This window comes from Artemia franciscana, chromosome 7 (genome assembly GCF_032884065.1).
Source record: "Artemia franciscana chromosome 7, ASM3288406v1, whole genome shotgun sequence".
NCBI lineage: Eukaryota > Metazoa > Arthropoda > Branchiopoda > Anostraca > Artemiidae > Artemia > Artemia franciscana.
This window is the reverse complement of record NC_088869.1, coordinates 10,024,178-10,044,357: the sequence shown is the minus strand read 5'-3', so window position 1 is coordinate 10,044,357 and position 20,180 is coordinate 10,024,178. Positions and strand designations below refer to the sequence as shown.

General features: G+C 32.6%; 1 protein-coding gene across 2 annotated transcripts in view; it reads right to left on the bottom strand.

Moving 5' to 3' along the window:
• LOC136028837 (electron transfer flavoprotein regulatory factor 1-like) overlaps window positions 1-15,299 on the bottom strand; it is a 194,624-nt gene extending 179,325 nt beyond the window's left edge. The window contains exons 1-2 of one of the 2 annotated variants that reach the window (XR_010617884.1): window positions 15,199-15,299; window positions 4,269-5,250 (exon numbers count right to left, since the gene is read on the bottom strand). Coding sequence is in view for 1 of the 2 variants with exons in the window: in XM_065706769.1 (XP_065562841.1) it covers window positions 5,041-5,250; window positions 15,199-15,240 (252 nt within the window). In the remaining variant the exon portion in view is untranslated. Of the gene's footprint in view, window positions 1-712; window positions 5,251-15,198 lie in introns of those variants that run through there. The other variant, XM_065706769.1, reaches the window with a different exon arrangement.
• Window positions 15,300-20,180: the final 4,881 nt, after the last annotated feature.

Below are 20,180 nucleotides of genomic sequence, written 5' to 3'. Positions count from 1 at the left end.
TTCTTCCTTAAAGTTTTGATATTTTTTATTTACGAAAATAAAAATAGTGAAAACAATAAAAAAAAATCCAGTAAAGCGCAAATTTCTGGTCTTCAAGAAGTTATTTGCCCTACCCATGTTAGTTTTTGCTCGTTTTTAGTTTGACTCGGTTATTTATTGTAATTTCTGTTCGTTTTGAGTTTCATTTATTTATCGATAGTGATTCGTGGTAGTTTTACGCTTGGAAGATTATTTGACTTTATTTCTGCTCATTTTCAACTTAATGGGGCTCTTTACTTTTCCTTGAAAAAATTTTTTGCGAAAAAAGTTTTCTAAATGAATTTTTAAAAAGCCAATTATGGTCATTACAATTTTCTTCTAAAATCCACTCCTTTCAAGTGAACAGAAAAATACACCAGTCTAGCGAAACTTACAATTCAAGCATCAATTTGATTTTCATTAAACCAGATATGACACTCTTTAGCTTTTGGGAGGTACGAAGTTTTCAAACTGATTTTCGATTTCAGTTTCAGTTCTGTTAGTTTCAGTTTTCATGCTCTCATTCCTTGTAATTTCTGTTTACTATAAGTATATTAATTTATATAAAAAAAATTGGCACTAGCTAAGTTTTAAAATAGCTCCTTACTTTTCGTGGAGCAACCTATTCTTTTTTTTACTTTTTTTTTAAATCTTAACCTAGTCTTAGAAAAAATAAAGCATTCATTTGTGAACAAAAGTTTATTGACTAAAATGCAAATTTTGTATAATACATAAACACGTGAATAACGTTGATATACAGTTTAAGGAACAATAAAAGAGACATAAAACAAGCCAGTCGCAAGGAAATGATACTACTTTTGTAATTTGACATTAAAAATAGCCTTATAACCTTTTTTTACTTCGTGAAGACTCGCACGTCTGCAAACGCATTCTCTACAATTTTCGTTATAATAGAAGAAAAAATTGTCCCCCAGCCCTACCTGCAAGTTGACGGAATAGGCCCCTCCCACGGTAAATAATGGGTCTCTACTTTATGAGTGCTTTGTCCCCGCACACTTTCAAACGGTATTTTGGTCATAATTCTTATATCATATAATTCTTCTAATTACATATAACACTTTATATAATTCTTACATCGACATTCTTGTATAATTCTGAAGCCTGTAAACATAATCAAACATATCTCTTTATGTTTACAATAACGCCCTCTGCTGCATTTTCAGTTTTCTTTTCTGCAAGAGCGACGGAAAAGCGTCAAACATCTGATTCGTTTTTTTAAATATATATTTAATAGTTGTTCATTTTTAGCAATTTTTTTTTTTGCTTTAAGCTTTATGATTCAACACCCATTTATTTTAACAAGAAAAATGAATAAAGAACTGAAAGAACAAAATGTGATTCAAATATTAATTTATTAGAAGATAAAACTTAAAACACATTTAAGTAAAACACTTAAAACATTCGACAAATTTTATATCATATGCTTTGAACAAGTAATTTGGTTCTGAAGGTTGTAAACGCCATCTTTTTATGTTTACAAAAATACTCTCTGCAGCATTCAGAGTTTTTAATTCTACAAGAGCGACATAAAATCGTCAAAAGACCTGATCCACTCCATTTTCTTTTCTTTTGAATATATTTAATGCTCTTTTTATTGCAGGATTTATTCTATTTTTACTTTAGGCTTTTTTATTTTAAAATCATTTATTTAAACAAGAAAAATTAAAGCAAGAATTAAAATCTGAAACTAGGATTCAGATCTTAACTTTTTGGAAGATAAAAAGGTTAAAAGGGCAACACGTTAAGGAACGCTAAAAAACGCAAATTTTGTACCATATATAACACAGATAATAATAAACTATACTTCTAGAGAACTAGAGAAATAAATCCAAGCAGGTCCTAAACAAATGATACCGTTTTTTGTAGGTTGAAAATATAACAGCTGACTGAGTTATCACTGTCAGTGATGACAGTGGTCAAATATGGCTCTGAAGTATGAGCGCTCTGAAAAGCAGACTAGATGTTTTCCAGAGAAATTGCCTACGGATTGTTCTGGGTACCCGGCTGACTGACCATATTTCAAACAGTAGGTTGTACGAAAAGTCTGATCCAATCCCACTTTCTAGGGCTATAATGAAAGAAAGGTTGAGATGGCTAGGCCACGTTCTACGGATGAAGGATGACAGATTGCCAAAGATTGTCCTTTTTGGTCAATCGTCTGGGGCTAAACGGAAAGCAGGTCTTCCTCGTCTGGGGTGGGAGCATGTCATAAATAAAGATTTAAAGGAAATGGGAACTTCCTGGGAGGGTATAAAGAGGGAGGCCATAAATAGATTGGGTTGGAGGAGGAGCTGTGTTGGCCTCGGGCGGCCTGGTGCTGCGGTGAGTTGTTAGTATTGGTGACTGAGTTATAATTAGCAACTAAAGACAAATCAAACTGATATAAGTTAATGTTTCATTGTTTAAACAGCTCACAAAGATTTCTACCAAACATGACATATCTATTTAGAAAGTTTTGCTACTATTTTCTTCTATTTTACTTTAAAATATTCTTTCATACATTTTTTTTTTGTCATTTTTATTTTCATGTGCACCAGATACTACCAAAGTTTCTCGACTTGATTTAACAATCAAGAGCTATTTTCTTCAAATTTATTAACAGAATAATGTATCAAATATTCCTTTTTGGCCTTTATTTTCTTTAATTTTGATAAAAGTCATACATGCATTTATCTTATCAATGAGTTTTGAGAACTGTACACGTCAAACCCTACGATACCCAAAATGTCAAAACAGAACGAATATTCCCTTGTCACGGAAATATAGTTGTCAACCTATGCCATTTTAAATACAATTAATAGGTTTGAAAAATTTCACTTCTTATCTGGCAAGTAGGCAATCCTCTCTTCATAGCAAGCAAAAATGCCATGGCAATGTTTCAGGAACATAGATGCCAACTTATGCCATTTTCTTTGCTTTGTTAAGCAATTAATGAGTTTAAAAAAAAAATCACGCCTCATCTAGCAACTTGGCAATTTTGCTGCCATGGTAAGCAAAGATGTCATGGCAATACAGTTGCCAACTCATGCCATTTTTGTTGCTTTGTTAAGCAATTAATGCGTTTAAAAAAATCACGCCTCATCTGGCAACTAGCCAATTTTGCTACCATGGTAAGCAAAGATGTCATAGCAATACAGTTGCCAACTTATGCCATTTTCGTTGCTTTGTTGAACATTTAATAGGTCTGGAAAACGTAATTTCCTATCTATTAACTAGTCAATCTTCCAGAACTTTTTTTTCTAAGCAACAGCTATGAAAAAGAACAATTGATCACAAGATACTAAATGATTAAAATAATGTAATATAACTGACTGAAAAAAAATAATATAATAACATAAAGCAACAACGAAAAAATAATATTTAAAATAGCCGAAGACCAATTTATTTAAAATTAAAAATTTGTATAAACCTGACAGGAACTAAAATTTTTATTGATGCTATCCATGGACATCTGTGAATCCTCTTTGTAAACAAAGGGTTCGCATTATTCGGTTTTTACCAGCTGATTTTTTTTATTCCAATAAATCTTAGCCTAATCAATAGAATATACAAGAATTAAATATTTAATTGTTTATTTGAATTTAAGGTAATTTTGCAAGCGGCTCCAAGTTATTAACTGATCAGGATATATATATATATATTTAATAAACGTAAAATAAAACCTATTTCACGCAATATACAAGGCTTACGATTCAGAATACATAAATTTAAGCACTAATACTTGGTTTGCGAAATCTTAAGTAAAAAATTATAAAATAAAAAAGACCATCTAGTCAAGCAGAATGGAAAATAACTTTAGGGGCCATAGGACATTTTTCCTGCAAATGTCATTTAAAAAAAAAACTCAAATTTTGTCCTAGATGAATGAGGTACGTCACCGAGGTTCCTTTCTTGATTGCAATTTATCCCGGAAGCATCACATGGATCTATTTGCAGCAAAAGTTTTAAGAGATCTGGAGGTTACACGGAGATTTAAGCCTAATTTGCAAATGTTGATAAAAAGATGTTGTTAAATAATCAAAATTTTTGGGATAAAATGATAAAATAATTGGAAAGAGGAATACGAACATTTGAAAGAAATAAACAAACGGAAATTTTTTTTTGTAGCCGAAAGGAGACTGTTTTAGACTCCAAGTGCTGTTTTTCTGAAGAAGAAGTATGCGAGTCTGGAGAAAGGCTAATCAATTACTGATTAGAAATGGGTATGGAAACTATGGTATAGTGTGGACCTTAGGCCGGATTGATGAATATGAATTAGCATTTTAAAAAGCTTCCTAGAACTCTTGCCTGGGGCCGAAAATCTATTGTTTCTATCCATTCCTGTTTGTGATTTCAGCTATGTTTAGAATTCAGTAGAGTAATATTTCTCAGTAGAGAAATATTACAGAAAAGGCGATGAAAAACAAAAAATTAAGTTGACAATCCATTACTTTTTGCATTAATTAAACCAAAATACAGTTATATCTTAATACATATTCAAGAATAACAAGAACCCTAAAAGAGATACCAAGACTGCATCAACAAAACGTTTATAGAACTAAAAAAAACTGTTAATACTCTACCTTTTGAAAATTACCCAATAACGTAATCAATTTACTGATTAGTATAAATTCACGAAGATACATTGCTTCATACGTTTTTTCTATATAATGTAAATTATACAACTTGTATGACTCTCGACATTTTGTTTAAATCTAAATAAATCTTAACTAATCTATCGACAGTAAAAAAAAGCATCTTTTTGGAAATGACGAAAAGAAACGCCATCTAAATAGAATATTTCAATTAAAATTAACAAAAAATAACTAAAATACACAAAATAGTTTGTCAAAATTTTCAATTTCCAATAACGTTACAAATCACATTTTCATAATATATACCTTTCTACGTATTGCTGGCTTTCCATAATAAACACTTAAGAAATAGTCTATAGTTTTTCTATCTAAGACAAGTGTTTATATTACTAAACGTTAAAGTTTAGATATCCTACTGATGTTCCAATTAGTCTTCATCATAGTAGCGTTTCTTCAATGTTCGATATTTCCTCAGCATATAAAGGGCTTCAAGTTCTTTGACTACAAACTCCCCATGCTTTATTAGCTTTTCAATTTGTTCAGGGTCCTTGACGTCTTTATTCTTTAGAAAAATTCTCTTGATTTTGTGATGAAAATTTTCAGCACCAGTAGGATACTCTTTGCCAAGATGATAAAGCTAAATAAAAAAAAAATCAAAAACAAAAAATAAAACAATAAAAACAAATATACAATAAAACAATATAATATATATATATATATATATATATATATATATATATATATATATATATATATATATATATATATATATATATATATATATATATATATATAATATAATAATATAATAAAATATATAATAAAACAATAAAAAATAAAACAAAAAATCCTATTAGTGACCTGAAAAAGCAGTTAATACACTTAAAGTACAAAAGACATCAAAATAAAGGTATCTTAGGTTTGACACTGAAATAAATGGGATTTTTTTTTTCTGATTATTTCAAAATTAAAATTTTAGGGGATTACTACATATTCGCCAGTGTTGCCATATTCAACTGTACAAATATATAAGCAAAAACCAATTAGTTAAATTTTACTACGGTTTTGTCCATAAAAATTAAATAATAACAATACACTGATTCTCAAAGATAGCTAAACTTTCAAAGGAAAGACATGCCTTCTGCAGCTGTTTGGTGCATGTTTTTTTTAGCCTATTTTTTGTGAATTTTTTCAAACTGGATTTCTTTTTTTAATTTGGCAAATTAAAAAAGAAATCTAGTTGAAAAATTGAAAAATTCTCTTGATTTTGTGATGACAATTATTAGCGCCAGTAGGATACTCTTTGCCAAGATGATAAAGCTTTAAAATAAGAAATCCTATTAGTGACGCGAAAAAGCAGTTAATACACTTAAAGTACAAAAGACATCAACATAAAGGTATCTTAGGTTTGACACTGCAATAACTGTTATTTTTTTCTGATTATTTCAGAATTAAGATTTTAGGGCATTACTATATATTTGTCAGCGTTGCCATGTTCAATCGGACAAATATATAAGCAAAAACAATTAGTTAAATTGGACAAAGTTCTGTACATAAAAATTAAATAATAACAATATGCTGATTCCCAAAGAAAGCTAAACCTTCAAAGGAAAGGTATGCCTTCTGAAGCTGGTTTGGTGCATGTTTTTAGCCTACTTTTTGTGATTTTTTTTTTTCATGCAAGATTTCTTTTATTCCTGATCTGTCCTTATTTTTAAGGTATGTACAGTTGCATAAGTTTCCATTTAACCAATTCAATCAGGTTTTCTTTTCAATATCCTTGGAACTCTAGGTCTAATACTTTCGTTTTCAATTGAAAGGAGATTCAACTAAATCACAACCTTTTAGAATAAATAATGAATAATAAGAATGTTCCAAATTCAATTACAAGTATATTCAACTAAATAGGGAGACAACAGAATTCTGGAAGATGCGTCTCTTGGTACATGCTACTCATTTAGGGTTGCTGCGCTTTGATTTTAATTGATCTCAACTCTCTTTTCTTAATTTTTTTTTGGGTAAAAATTCCTCTGGATTATAGCTCATTCTCTGAAGAAGATACATGGAATTTCCTTTTTCACAGGACTAGTCAATTTAAGAAATATTTCCTTTTTTTATGTGACTTCAACACCTATACTGGTTCTTGATTGATTAGGGAAAAAGAGAGCATTTGGAGAGCTGTTGGAGGAAAAAAAAGAGCATTTGGAGAGCTGTTGGAGGAAAAAAATTTGGAGGAAAAAGAGAGCATTTGGAGAAATAGATCAATTTAGGAAAGCTTACTATTCAACGAATTATCGGGAATTTTGGCTTCTCAAAAAAAAATTAGGAAACCAGAAGCCAGCACAATTAACACCACTGGTGTAAAGTTAGTCAGAGCATTTAGAAAAAAAAGAAAAACAAAGGCTAGGTCGGAATAAGGATTTGACAATAGAAATTGAGTGCATATTCGAGGTGTGTGAGACCCTTCCAACACCATCTGACCAAGATTATCTGAATCTTGTAATAAATACATTAAAAGAAGAAGATTCCAAGGAGTTCAAGAACATACAGGGATCTACTGCACCTGGAACAGGTGGTATTTCTGCTTGTCTCTGGGCTTGGAGCAGCAATAGAACCCTTTCATTAACACCAACAATATGTTCTGGCATTTTTTCAAAATCCTCAGAGGCATTTGCAATGATCAGCCTCAATTACAGTCCTGCTTTTTTTTAAAGCTGATGTGTCCTTACATGTAAGCTATAGAAGCATTGACTTGGAGAACAGTGTGTGTAGGTACTTTTGTAAGATTCTGTGCAGAACATTAAAGGAAATAAAGGAAGAAATTGAGTGAAATATAGATAAGATTAAGGCAGAATTATTCTATAGTAGATCAGAATATTATAGTGGATTTATCAGTTAAAAGTATACTAGGAGGAATGGTGGTATATTATAGTCTGTATTTTAGATTTAAGGGACATGTCCAGTAAGGTCAGGAGGGATTTATTAATATAGATTTTATTGGATTTAGGCCTTCTAACATGATTATTAGAAACATTGGCTCATATTAATTTGGTAGTTAAGATGACAGTAAGGATTGGGAAATCAAATCTCTAGAGTTGTTGTAAGTAGAATTGGAGTAAAGGAAGATTGCATGGTTTCCCAAAGATTGTTTTCACTATATCTGAATCATGTGGTGAAAAAATTTAAGCAGACTCAGGTTCCAATGATACAGCTTAATTTGACATGGTTCTATGCTCTACTATTTGCCAATGAAATTGTCCTATTGGCTGGCTTAGCAAAAGCCAACAGAGGCTTTTGGATATTTTAGTGGTATCAATTTAAAATAAAAACTTTCCAAGAAAGAAGCTTTTCAAAGAAAAGGAAAGAGTCATTTAAAACTTAAGACAGAAACAAACAAACCCAAATAATTATTCAAACTTAAAACAAACTTAAAATATTGTCAATGAATGGTTGAAATCAAAACGATCAGAAATTAAAGCAACATAGCAGCTACTGATATAGATAAATAGTTTAATCCTAAAACAAGTCAAACTTAATATGAACATAAATTACTAGACACGGGATATTGGCAACTGCTCCCCCCTCCAAACCAAAAAACTTCTAATATCTTATGTTTTTACTTGTATTTATAGAAAACTATTTATTTTAAACAATGTACTGCAATATTCAAAACGCCAAAGCAAAATAAACAATAAAATAACTATAATAATCAAAATGACTAGAAAGAACTAATGAAAGTGAACCCTTAACTCTTCTTGAGATAATAAAGACATGCTATTTTCACAACCTGCATGCCCATAGTTTCTTTTGATTCAGTTTAACATCTCCCTTAGTTTGTTGAATGTTTTAATTTAATTCTAATAGCCTTTCCTGAGATCAACATAGTTGCAAGTAGTCACAGTTGCAAAGTAGTTGCACTCGCAAGTGGCCAAATTTGCAGTTTCAAGGGGTCCAGGTCATAGTTTAAAGTAGTTGCTGCTGCAAGTAGTCAAAATCTCATTCACAAATGGCGGTAGTCCTAGTTGCAGTCAAAGTCGCAATAGGGTTAATCACAATAGCCCTGAAAGTTTCAAGTGAATACCAATAGCTGTTTTTAAGACATTACAAACATGCCGTTTTTGATAGCCTGGATCCACATACTGTCTTTTCATTTAGCTCAATATCCCCTGAAGTTTCATAATAATATCTAGTTGCACTCTTATCATTTTTCAAAATCACCCTCACATTGCCCTGAAAGTCAAAACTTAATATCCTATGCTGTTCCTGAACAATTGCTGATACACCCTTTTGACAACCAGAAAACGCTAAGTATGCTTAGATTTTGTTTAAAAGCCCCTCAACACTTCCTGAGAGTTTTAGCTTAATACCCTAAAGAACAAAAAAGACCCAGGATCAAATATACCCCCTTTCCATACTTGAGCTATTGCTGATACACCCAGCATGCACCTAGTGTGTTTTCATTTTGTTTAATATTTCCTGAAAGTAGTCGCAGCTGCAAGTCTTGCAGTTGCAGTCACAAGTAGTTTGCAGTCACAGTAGTAATGGCCCTGAAAGTTTCAAGCTAATATCCTTACCTGTGCCTAAGATATTGCAGATACAACTTTTGATAGCCTAGATGCACATAGTGTCTTTTGATTTAGTTCAACATTCCACAAAATGCCACCTCAATACCGTTAGCTTGTTTGGACACAAATAGGATGAAACGTTCTTTGCTTACCCAATGAACTAAGTTACAAGATAAATTGCACAATTTACATTCCTTACCCTGGGGACTATGGGAGCATGGCATCCTTGGAGGCAAAATTGTAAGACCTTTTCAGTATTTTGAACAAAATGATTTTTTAAAGTATTTAAAGTGTTGAGGGAGAGGGGGAATCTGAAAAGGGCAAGGGAGTTGGTTGCCCTCTATTCACTCTTCAACACTCCACCCAATCCACTCTGAAAGTCTCAAATTAATACCCTTAGTTGTTCTTTATATATTGCTGATTCACCCTTTTAACAACCATTTTGCATATATTGTGCTGTGATTTTGTGTGGCATCTTCCTCAACACTTCCTGCTAGTTTCACCTTAATGACCTATGTCTTTCAAAGACCCAGGATCAAACATGCACAGAGTGTCTTTAGATTAATTCAGTATACCCCTCAACAAACTCTGAAGTTTCTCCTTAATACCCTTCACATAAACAATGGGTAAAATACATATATAATCCTTGCCCTGGGGGCTGAGGGGGCATGGCATCCCTGTAAGCATAGTGTTAGAACTTGTACTTTTTTGAAATAAAAATACTTTTATCAAAATTTGGTTAGTATTGAGTGAAGGGACATCTAAAAAAGCAAGGGTTTGCTTTTAGGGTCTCATACCCTAAAAGTTTCAATTCTATATCCTTAGATTTTGCTGGTATGCCCTTTTGACAGCCAGCATACATAGACTGTATTCTGATTTTGTTTGACTCCCCTCTCAACATTTTCTGAAAGTGTCATCTTAATGCCCTAAGCATTTTAGAAGACCCAAAATGAAGCATGCCCCTTTTTCCCAATAAAATAGCTTTATATATAATGAACAGACAACTTGCATAACTTATAACCCTTGCTCCAGCGGCTCTGGGGGTTTATGTCAACCCCAGAGACAGATTTACTTGATCTTTATACATTATGAACAGAATGGCTATCTCAAAAGTTTTTTTAATTTTTTTTTTTGGGGGGGGGGAAGGTGTGGTAGGAGGCTGTTTCATTTTCAATTACTTCTGACTCTTAGAAAAGGGCAGTAGAACTTCAAATGAGCCCCCCTCTCCTTAAATTTACACAGCTCTTGTCTATAGGCAAGGTTAGAGCATGTTTAGTTATCTTGGGAGTCTAGTGAGCACTGATGGGAGCCCTGAGCATGATATTGCCACACATATCACATATGCAGGAAGCCCCTTTGATAAGTTAAGAAATGTTTGGATAGGTACCACTTTCTCTTTGAAGCTGAAATTGAGGTTCTTCAACAGTAATGTTATTTCAGTACTAGTGTGTGGGTCTGAAAGCTGGGTTCTTACAAAAAAGCTAGAGAAAAGGATCCAAAGTTTAGAAAATAATTGTCTTCAATAGATTCTTGGAATCAACTGGACAAACAAAATTACCATCTCATTTATTAGAGAGAAGACTAAACAGCCACTTGTTATTGATAAACTATGGTTAAAATGGGCAACAATCATTTGCCTCATGATATTTGGTTTTGGACTCTTCCAGGAGTTTGATGGCATGGACAACAGAAGGCTACACTTGGACAATGCCTAGAAAAAGACACAGCACTCTCAAGAACATCCCAGGATGAACTTTGGCTGAAGATACTGGAGAGGTCATCATGGAGAGGCATTGTTGCTGCCTTAAGTGCTGACTGGTGTGGGAAGTCCTAAGTCTAAGTAAGTTAGAGCATTGCCAATGATATGTGCTAGAGAAAAAGTTAGCACCTAATTTTAGTAAATCAGTCCTTTGGTTTTTGGGGGAAATTGAGAAGGAGGAGAAAGAGGAGTTCAGGATTAGGGGGTGAAAATTTACCTGTTGTGGATAAGGTTACAAGAATAGTTCTAAGCAGTTGCTTCAGGTCAGTAAGTTCTGGATATATTAAGTTACAGAAGTAAGTGTCTTGAGTATAAGATTCAGTTTGCAATAGAATATGGAGCAGAAGTTTAGGTTTTGATAGGGGTTTCAGGTTTGAAAGGTTACAATCGAAATATCATAGAATGATCCTAGGCTTAAGGGACAGGTTTTTAGCTTACTTATTTAAGTGACTTGAAAAGCTTGTTTTCAAGAAGTAGGAGGCTAGCATGGTGAAATATTCAGACAGAAGGGTAATTATGGAAAAGCATTAGTCAGGGAAGCACTGATGGAGTCTCATCTAGATTGAAAAGGGTAAGATGCTCATGAATGGGGAAGTTCAAGAAAATTTTGGATTTTTCAAATGTAGAGTGAATGGAATGGTGGTTAGAATAGTAGTAGGGGAGTAGGTGAGGAGTCTAAACATATATGCTCAATTTTAGTTGACCAGGATATTCAGAAGAGAGTATGCCAGATCCAAATGTCTAACTCTCTGGGTTTGTATTCTAGGATAAAAGAGACACAGGGAGAGAAATTATATTTTAGAGCAGAATTGTCTAGGAATAATATTAAATTAATAGTTTCTTGTAGAGGTAATTTCATGTCACTTTAGAGTAAATTAAGGTAATTGAGAAGCACTAGACTGAAGAATGGTCTGTACAGTTGTTTGATGTGTGAAGAGAGAAGGTATATTTTAGTGCTTGGTTTTCTAGGGATATATTAAATGGACAACTTCTTGTAGTAATGACTTCATGTCACTTTGGAGAAGTAAGAAACATTTGGGAAATGTTATATTGAGCAATGGTCTTTATGCTTGTTTGATGTGCGGAGGGAAGGAAAATTTGTTGCATTTTCTGAAGAAGTGTTAAGGGTTTATGAGATTTGAGAAAGAAGGTTTTTACAATATATGAGGGGGAAGAGAGGGGATGGAAAAATGTTGGGAAATGGGTAATTGTCAGTTTTAGGAGTCTTGCATGGTTAATTTCTATAGACATGACCCTTTGAAAGAGCATGATGTGATGATTTTGCTCTTTTGTCTTTTTATCTTTTTTAATTGTGTTTTTTCTTGTTTAAATCATTTTGTCCAATTGTTTAATTGATTCTTTTAAGTGGTTTTGTATGTTGTTCTCTTTTCCTTTTCATGGTCATAGCCTTGTGAGTTTTTTTTTAATATACTACAAAAACTGATTTTAGTCTCTGCTTAACCTTCAATTTCTAAATCAGTGACTTAATCTGGAATGGTAAAATGGTAAAGGCCTATCTCAGAAAGCTACTTTTAAGAAGGTCAAAGAACATGAAAATTGATTATTAACAGGATTCCTAGACTTTCTATAGTACAAATTGTACAAAAAAAGGGGAAACAATCTGGATACATTTGTTTAGGCAGAAACTATGCACATAACAGCTGCAATAGTCATCAAGTGGGTTTTCTCCATGAACTTCATTAAATAGTTGGCTATGGTCTCTGTTCTGGCAAATGAAAAATACCTAAACTTTATAAGATGATAAAAACAAACCAGCACTTAGAATGACCTTGGCAACAAAAAGAAATAGCTTCATCTCTTTCCTGATAAATCTGCACATAATGCCTCCTAAGCAAACCTTACCCAAGAAAAGAGACGTGCACTTTTTAGGTGTCATATGCCACTTTATGATAGAATTATCAAGTCAAATATATAAAAACCAATTAAAAAAACCTTTAAAATGAGAACTTCAACATTTCTTTATGATGTCCCAATGCCCTGCTAGTGACAAGGAAGAACAGAGGACATATTGATACTACCTATACATAAAATCAATTTCCCTTGCTGTTCAAGGAGGGGGCTATAGGTTTCCTGTTTAGGGTTTAGACAAGGGGGGATTTGAATAGTGTTTTATTTTTGTTTTAATCCAATGCCATTTTCAAGGGTTTTGGAGCCCTTTTTTCAAATCATAGTAAGTCTGTTTTCAAAGTAACATCTTACAATTAAGACTAATCAAAATAATGATTATGATTCCTGAAACCATGGTTAAAGATTTTCCCTAAATAATAAATATATTTCTCTCTTCCTTTTCATTGCATGAAATGTTGTGTTTCTTTGTTGATGGGCATTAGTATTGTTAATTAGTGAATATCATCATCTTATTACAAAAGATTTGAGATCCAATATATAATTTATTATTTGAAAATTGGTAAAGTTCTAGTTTAGCTACTTTTCACTATCTTGGAAAGGGGTTAATTTAGGAAAATGAAACTTTCAGTAATGAATCCAGGGTCAAAAACATACTCTGGAAAGGTATTGCCAAGCTTCCATGTTAACCCTCTTCTGATTTCTAAATCTTGGAAAATTGAAAACTTGACAGGTCTACCTATTAAAATTTTGACAAAATGATATTTTGCCTCAATTTTCAGTTGTCAGTTTCTTTGTCTCTGGTTTTAGTTCTGAAAATTCAATTCTTGTTATTTGAGTAGAATTTTCAGCCATATCAATGGTTTTTTTTTCTAAATTTAGGAAATGTATTTGCAGATAATTGAAACCTCATAAATTGGAATTGAGTTGTGAAGCTGAAAACAGGTACTTCATTCATGCAAAAGATCTGTTTTGCAAAGTTTCACTTTTATCAAAAATATTTTTAAAGGTCATCCAAGGTCACTGCCCTTTAGAGGGAGTAAGTATAGAGGTTTGTACTTCAAAATATCTTCCCAAGATATACTTTTGGCTGTAGACCCACCCCTGAAACTTTCATTTTCCTAAACTAACCCCTTTCTAGGATAGTGAAAAGTAGCTAAACTAGAATTTTACTGAAAATGTAGATAAAAATAGAATGAAATACAAAAATCTGATTAATAGAGACTTACTACAGCCAATATAGTAACCTACAGTAAGAGGTTATATCTGGTTGCCTACTTTAAGCAGGGGTTACATTACCAAAATAATGTATCTAGGCTATTACATTAGGACAGTGTTGATTGGGGAATTGAATGTAGACTAAACTAGGCTACTATTTCTTTTCTTTGTATTATGTTTCCTACTGCCCTAGGTATATGAAACAGTGTTGCTTTTCTTTAAAATTGAATTTACTTGGCATAATTAGTCAATTTTTGATCAGAAACAAAGGTAAAATTCTAGTTAATTGACTTCTTGCTGTCTTGGAAAGGGTTTAGGTTAGGGAAATGAAACTTTCAGGGATTGGTCTAAAGGCTAAAGTATGTCCTGGGAAGGTATTTTAAAGTAACTATCTCCACTCCTTCTCCCTCTAGAGTGCCCTGAAATTTGCCTACATGACAGGTCTATACCTATTGAAATTTTTACAAAACAACATTTTACCTTAAGTTTTGGTTACTAGTTGCTTTTTCTTTGCCTTTAGTTCTGAAAATGCAATTCCTGTTATTTGAGGAGAATTTTTAGCCATATCAATGTTTTTTTTTAAATTTAGGAAATGTATTTGTATATGTTTAAAACCTTATAAAATGGAATTGAGCAAAGTTATGAAGCAGAAATTTTTTTTTGTACTTCAATTAAGCAGAAGATCTATTTTGCAAGATTTCACTTTTATAACACACATATTTTTAAAGGTCATCAAAGGTCAGAGCCCTCTAGAGGGAGAAGGAGTGGAGGTAATTGCTTCAAAATACCTTCCCGGGACATACTTTATTCTGTAGATTCATTTCTGAAAATTTCATTTTCCTCACCTAAACCCTTTCTGAGATAGCTAGAAGTCAATTAACTAGAATTTTACTGAAATAAACAATAATTAATTAAACTAGGCCGACTGACCTGTAAAATCAGCAAACTTTTACATATAAATTTAGCCTAAAGATATAATTGGACCCAATATGGATTGGGTGGAAAAACAGTGATGATAACAATAACTTTGTATGGAAAAAACTAAAGGAGAATTAACTTGTAGCCAGACTAAAAAAGCTAAACTAATTTGTTCAAATATTATTTGTCCTACAGGTAACATTGATCTATTTTTTGGGGCACATTAATTACTCTTTCAATCTTTTAATAAGCAACTTACAGTTTTATAAAGATTTATAACTTTGTTTCTTTGAGAAGTCATTGTCAAATAATCTGAAATAAACTAAACAGAACTTCCATGCATATAAATTTCAAAAATTTTGCTTCGAAATATGCAGAGCGTTACCATTTGTCAGTAGTTGGCATAACCGAGATATGATCCGGTCCCAAATTTTTTTAAATACGCTTGTTGATAGAAAAAACATTAAGATTATTAGCAATCTAATAACGTTTTTATTACCTAACAATAAAAATTCTTGAACATAATTAGCATTTGAAATAGTACTTTTAACAGAGATCTGCTGGAATATATATTTCTAAGTTATTATTGCACCAATATGCAGGAAATTTTCAATCTGAATCACAACACTAATAGCTAGCGCTATTAATTGATATCACCTTGATAGTCCTGTTTTATCGGTGAGAAGATGTTAATGGTTGGCATTTCATAATTTGGCTTGGTTTACTAACAAGTCTTTGATTGAACATGAGAATTTAGAAACAATCCGAAAACAATCTTTGGACAAGTGTCTAAAAAAAAATATTTTTAGTAGTTGCAAGCCTAAAATGATTCCTCCAATCATTCTGATTAAAATTCTCTATTTGAAACTAATTTGGAATAGGTTACAAAATATTCAATAGTATTGAAATGTTTAAGGACAACAATTTTATTTTTGAAGTCTCTATTTCAGTGTAACCCGTAGTGGCCACTCACATGGGGCTTAAACGTATTCACGACTACGACTTGTAAAATACATTCCGTTATTTCTGTATGTATTCCGAATACATACAGAGTCTCAGTCCTAGGCATACTAATAGTTCAATTTGGATCAACTCACCAGCAAATAAGCCTAATTTTCAACCATTACATCGACGGCTCGTAGCAAGAAATTTGACAGAAATGGAGGGTGAGGAAATGGCACAGATATGGGATTCCAGAAGAGTTACATTTTCCTGAAGAAGTAATTGTACTTGTTGAGACCAGAAGGTTTTTCCATGATAGAACAGAGAAAAATTACAAGAATACTTTCGACGAAGCAGAATGCATGGGAGGGGATTAGGAGGTCACTTGCTCAAAAGTAACATCCAGGCCTTTATTAGCTGTATTTTCAAATACCAACGTAGGGTCTAACCAGCATTTAACCCTGTCCATTCGAAAATGACATCCCGAAGTGGCATTTAACCGCATCAGACCTGATCAAAGACTAAATCAGTCTTTCTACATGGGCGTATTTATTTAGGTAATTTGCCTCCCCCCTTCCCTCAGTATTCTGAAACATATATTTTTTTATGGGTTTTTCATTTAAAAAAATGCTTTTTATATCTTCTTTGAGAAAAAAATACCTCTCCTACATTTTGAAAATGCATTTACAACCTCTTACGTTTTTGTGAATTTAAGCTCTTGTTTTTGTATACCGTATTTACTAGCCAAAAAATAGCTAATCACATTTTTCAGCCTATTTGCTTCATTGGTTCAATAAATAATATGGAAAGGTGTCACTTGGCACTGCCAAGTTGGCAGAGCTGCATCTGGCATGTTGATAAGGAGACAAGCAAAATTTTATCATGGTTGCAGCAATAACTGTCATTGTTGCACTAATATTCATGCTTACAGTAATAGTTACAGCCTATTCAAAAGAAAATCATGGTTTATAGTGAATTAAAATGATTTTGAAGAAATTGGTTCCATGCAAAAGATTTCCCTGGAATGGGAACTATCATAGAGGGTAGGCCTACATTTATGGGCTATTCATTAAAATGAATTGACTTGAAAACATCTCGATAAAGAGGGCTTTAATATCTGCCAAGCCATAAAAATATTGAAGAAAGTATCATCATCGTTTGAAACTTTATCCAGGTGAATTCTAATTGATTTCATAAGAAAAAGTGTAAACATAAAAATGACACATCAAATGAGAGCCCCTTATTGGTATAACCCTATATCCTTCATAATATACGGCACTTTCTTCTTGTGCTGTAAGATTTTAAAGGGGATGTGCAAAAGATTATCTACAAAATGATCACCTAATTCACGGACCTGAGACCCTCATTATGCTGAAAGCACTAGCTAAAGAAATGATAAATATTAGCTTGTAATTCTGACTATAAGACTTTTTTGGATTCAACTCAAGTTTTTAGTATTTCACAACCCTATCCAAAACAACTGGAAATTTTCTTTTTCGAGTATAAGACAATACTAGGATAAAAAAAACAGTTTTTAGCTAAAAGTTAGATTTTAGCATAACCAAAGTTAGTATTAAAGTTAGTACTTTACTTTTTATTTTTGCTAGAGAGTTTGTTTAAAAATATTATTTTACTCATTCATTATAATGTACCATGGTTAACTCTTCGCCAGGCTCTATTGGCAAGGCTAGAAATCCTTAAGCACCGATTTTAGCCACCAGGCTTGCTTACCAGGATTGTCCCACTCTCTCAGGAGTTAGCCCACAATCCCTAACGAAAACAATTAGTCAGTAAAGTTTTTGTTGAAAAAATTCGGTAGGTTTAAGATAACAGCTTTATCACATTGGGCTTTACAATACACAAAAGGAAAAACAACAATAGTCAAGGGAAATTTTGAGTTTGTTTTTGCTAGAGAGTTTCTTTAAAAATATTATTTTACTCATTCATTATGCTAGAAATCCTTAAGCACCGATTTTAGCCACCAGGCTTGCTTACCAGGCTTGCCCCACTCTCTCAGGAGTTAGCCCACAATCCCTAACGAAAACAATTAGTCAGTAAAGTTTTTGTTGAAAAAATTCGGTAGGTTTAAGATAACAGCTTTATCACATTGGGCTTTGCAATACACAAAAGGAAAAACAACAATAGTCAAGGGAAATTTCGAGTTTGTTTTGTCTTTTTTTTCATTCCAGCAGCATACAAATCAGAATCTATTTTCTTTTCCCAAGCTCGGGTTGAAGCTCCCATATTGACACATTTTATTTCGTTGAAAATCTGCCAGCTAAACTCCTAGACAATCAAGCCCCATAAAGTAAGATGCATTTTGACAGGAACCTGTCAGAAAACGTTACAAGAGAGATTATGCTTCCAGAATACACGTTACAGCCGGGCTGGGGCATAAAGAATATGGATGATGTCATGCTATTCCAAATCTATTGCAGCTCTCTAAAGCTGAAGAATGGAAAATGTAACCTCACTACTGCTCTGAGTCCAATTATTGATTTTCCAATTTACCTTCATTTTGCAAGATGTCTTGTGGTTTTCTTTTTTTCCAGCATTACCATATGCTCAAACTTTTATGTAACTTCTACTTTGCGTAATAATTGGCCATTCACGCGTAACTGACATCTCGCTAGCCTTATTTTTTTTTATACAAAAAAGGATTAGCAGTACATCAAAATTTTTGTCCTTTTACGCTATACAGATTCTTTGGAAAGTGTTTAGCCGGCTGTGTGGCATCAAAATGTCAATCAACACAAGATCTACCCCTCGTTCAGTACAGCTGATTACAATCGATTAGAGTTTATTTTCGTCTCTGTCAGCCAATGAAAAATTTTCTCTCTCAAAGAAAATGTTTTTTATTGGCTGTCAGTGACTAAGATCAATTCCTATCAATTACAAAAAGCTATATTAAACTTGGGTGAATCTTGCAAGCACAAAGAACCCCAAATCAAGCTCAGTGTAGAAGGCTCCTACATTCCGTCACAGTTACCAAGTATTTATGTAGAAGTGATTTAAACTGGTATTCATAAAATGATTTCGATATAGAAGCATTTACATTTTCCCGTAAAAATGAGAAGACATTTTCTTATGTTTAAAAACAAGATTGGTTCACACACCAAAACTGGCAAAATCCATAGAATGCCTTAACACTACGTTTTATAAATATTCTCATTAAAAATTTTACCTTATTTGGTAGGTTTTGATTTTTGCTTCATTACATAATTAAGCTGATCAGGTCACTTTAAGAATGTAGTTGAACCTTTAACTTTAACACACTATAATTAGACTACAGTCATCTTCAAGCACCCTTTGCAGTCACAGCGGCTCTCATTATTTAACTATCAAATTCTATTTTGCCACTCGTAGCTTTTGTGACTAAGTAGAATTAATTTCAGTAGAATTAATGAGTAATCAATTAACGATAGTGGAAATTTGTTTGACGGATTTTGAATTTTTAACAAAGACGGTCTCAGATTGATTGAATAAATTGCACTATATATTCCTTGAAAGCTTCACCTAATAATCTAACAATTGCCTTACTGAAAAAGAAAAATTGTCAGGATTTTAAAGTTAAGTATAGTTGACTTGTCTTTTGTCAACAGAACATATACTTTTGGCATTTTACCCCTATTTAAATTAAAGCATTACTAGTTGTTCTTAAGATTTTAAGTGCTTGCTGCTTTTTTAGAACTGTTAGACTGTTTTGTAGTAAAGTAAGTATAGTTTCTCAGGTTTTAAAAGTAAAGAATTTTCACCCTATTTTTGCTTGTGGGAATAGGTATATCTAGAAAATTTCAATTCGATAAGCTCAAATGCATTTTGGTGAAGATCCGACAAACTTCCAAATTCCCAAGAGGATCAGGGGCAACTTGTGCGAATAAATTTTTAATAAGTAAGCTCTTTGAGTGCTGTTATCATTCAGCAAAAGTTCAAGCCAGTTATCAATTCCCACCAAAAATCTAAAAATGTGGTTGAGCCTTTAACTTTAACTGACCACAATTAAACAACAATCAGCTTCAAGCACCCTTTGTAGTCACAGCTGCTCTCATTATTTAACTATCAAATTCTAGTTTGCCACTCGTAGCTTTTGTAACTAAGTAGAATCAATGCGTAGTCAATTACAATAGTGGAAATTTTTTTTACCGATTTTGAATTTTTAATAAAGGTGATCTCAGATTGATTAAAAAAATTGCACTATATTTCTTTGAAAGCTTCACCGAATAATTTAACAATTACCTTACTGAAAAAGAAAAAATTTCAAGACTTTAACGGAAAGTAAAGTTGACTTGTCTTGTGTCA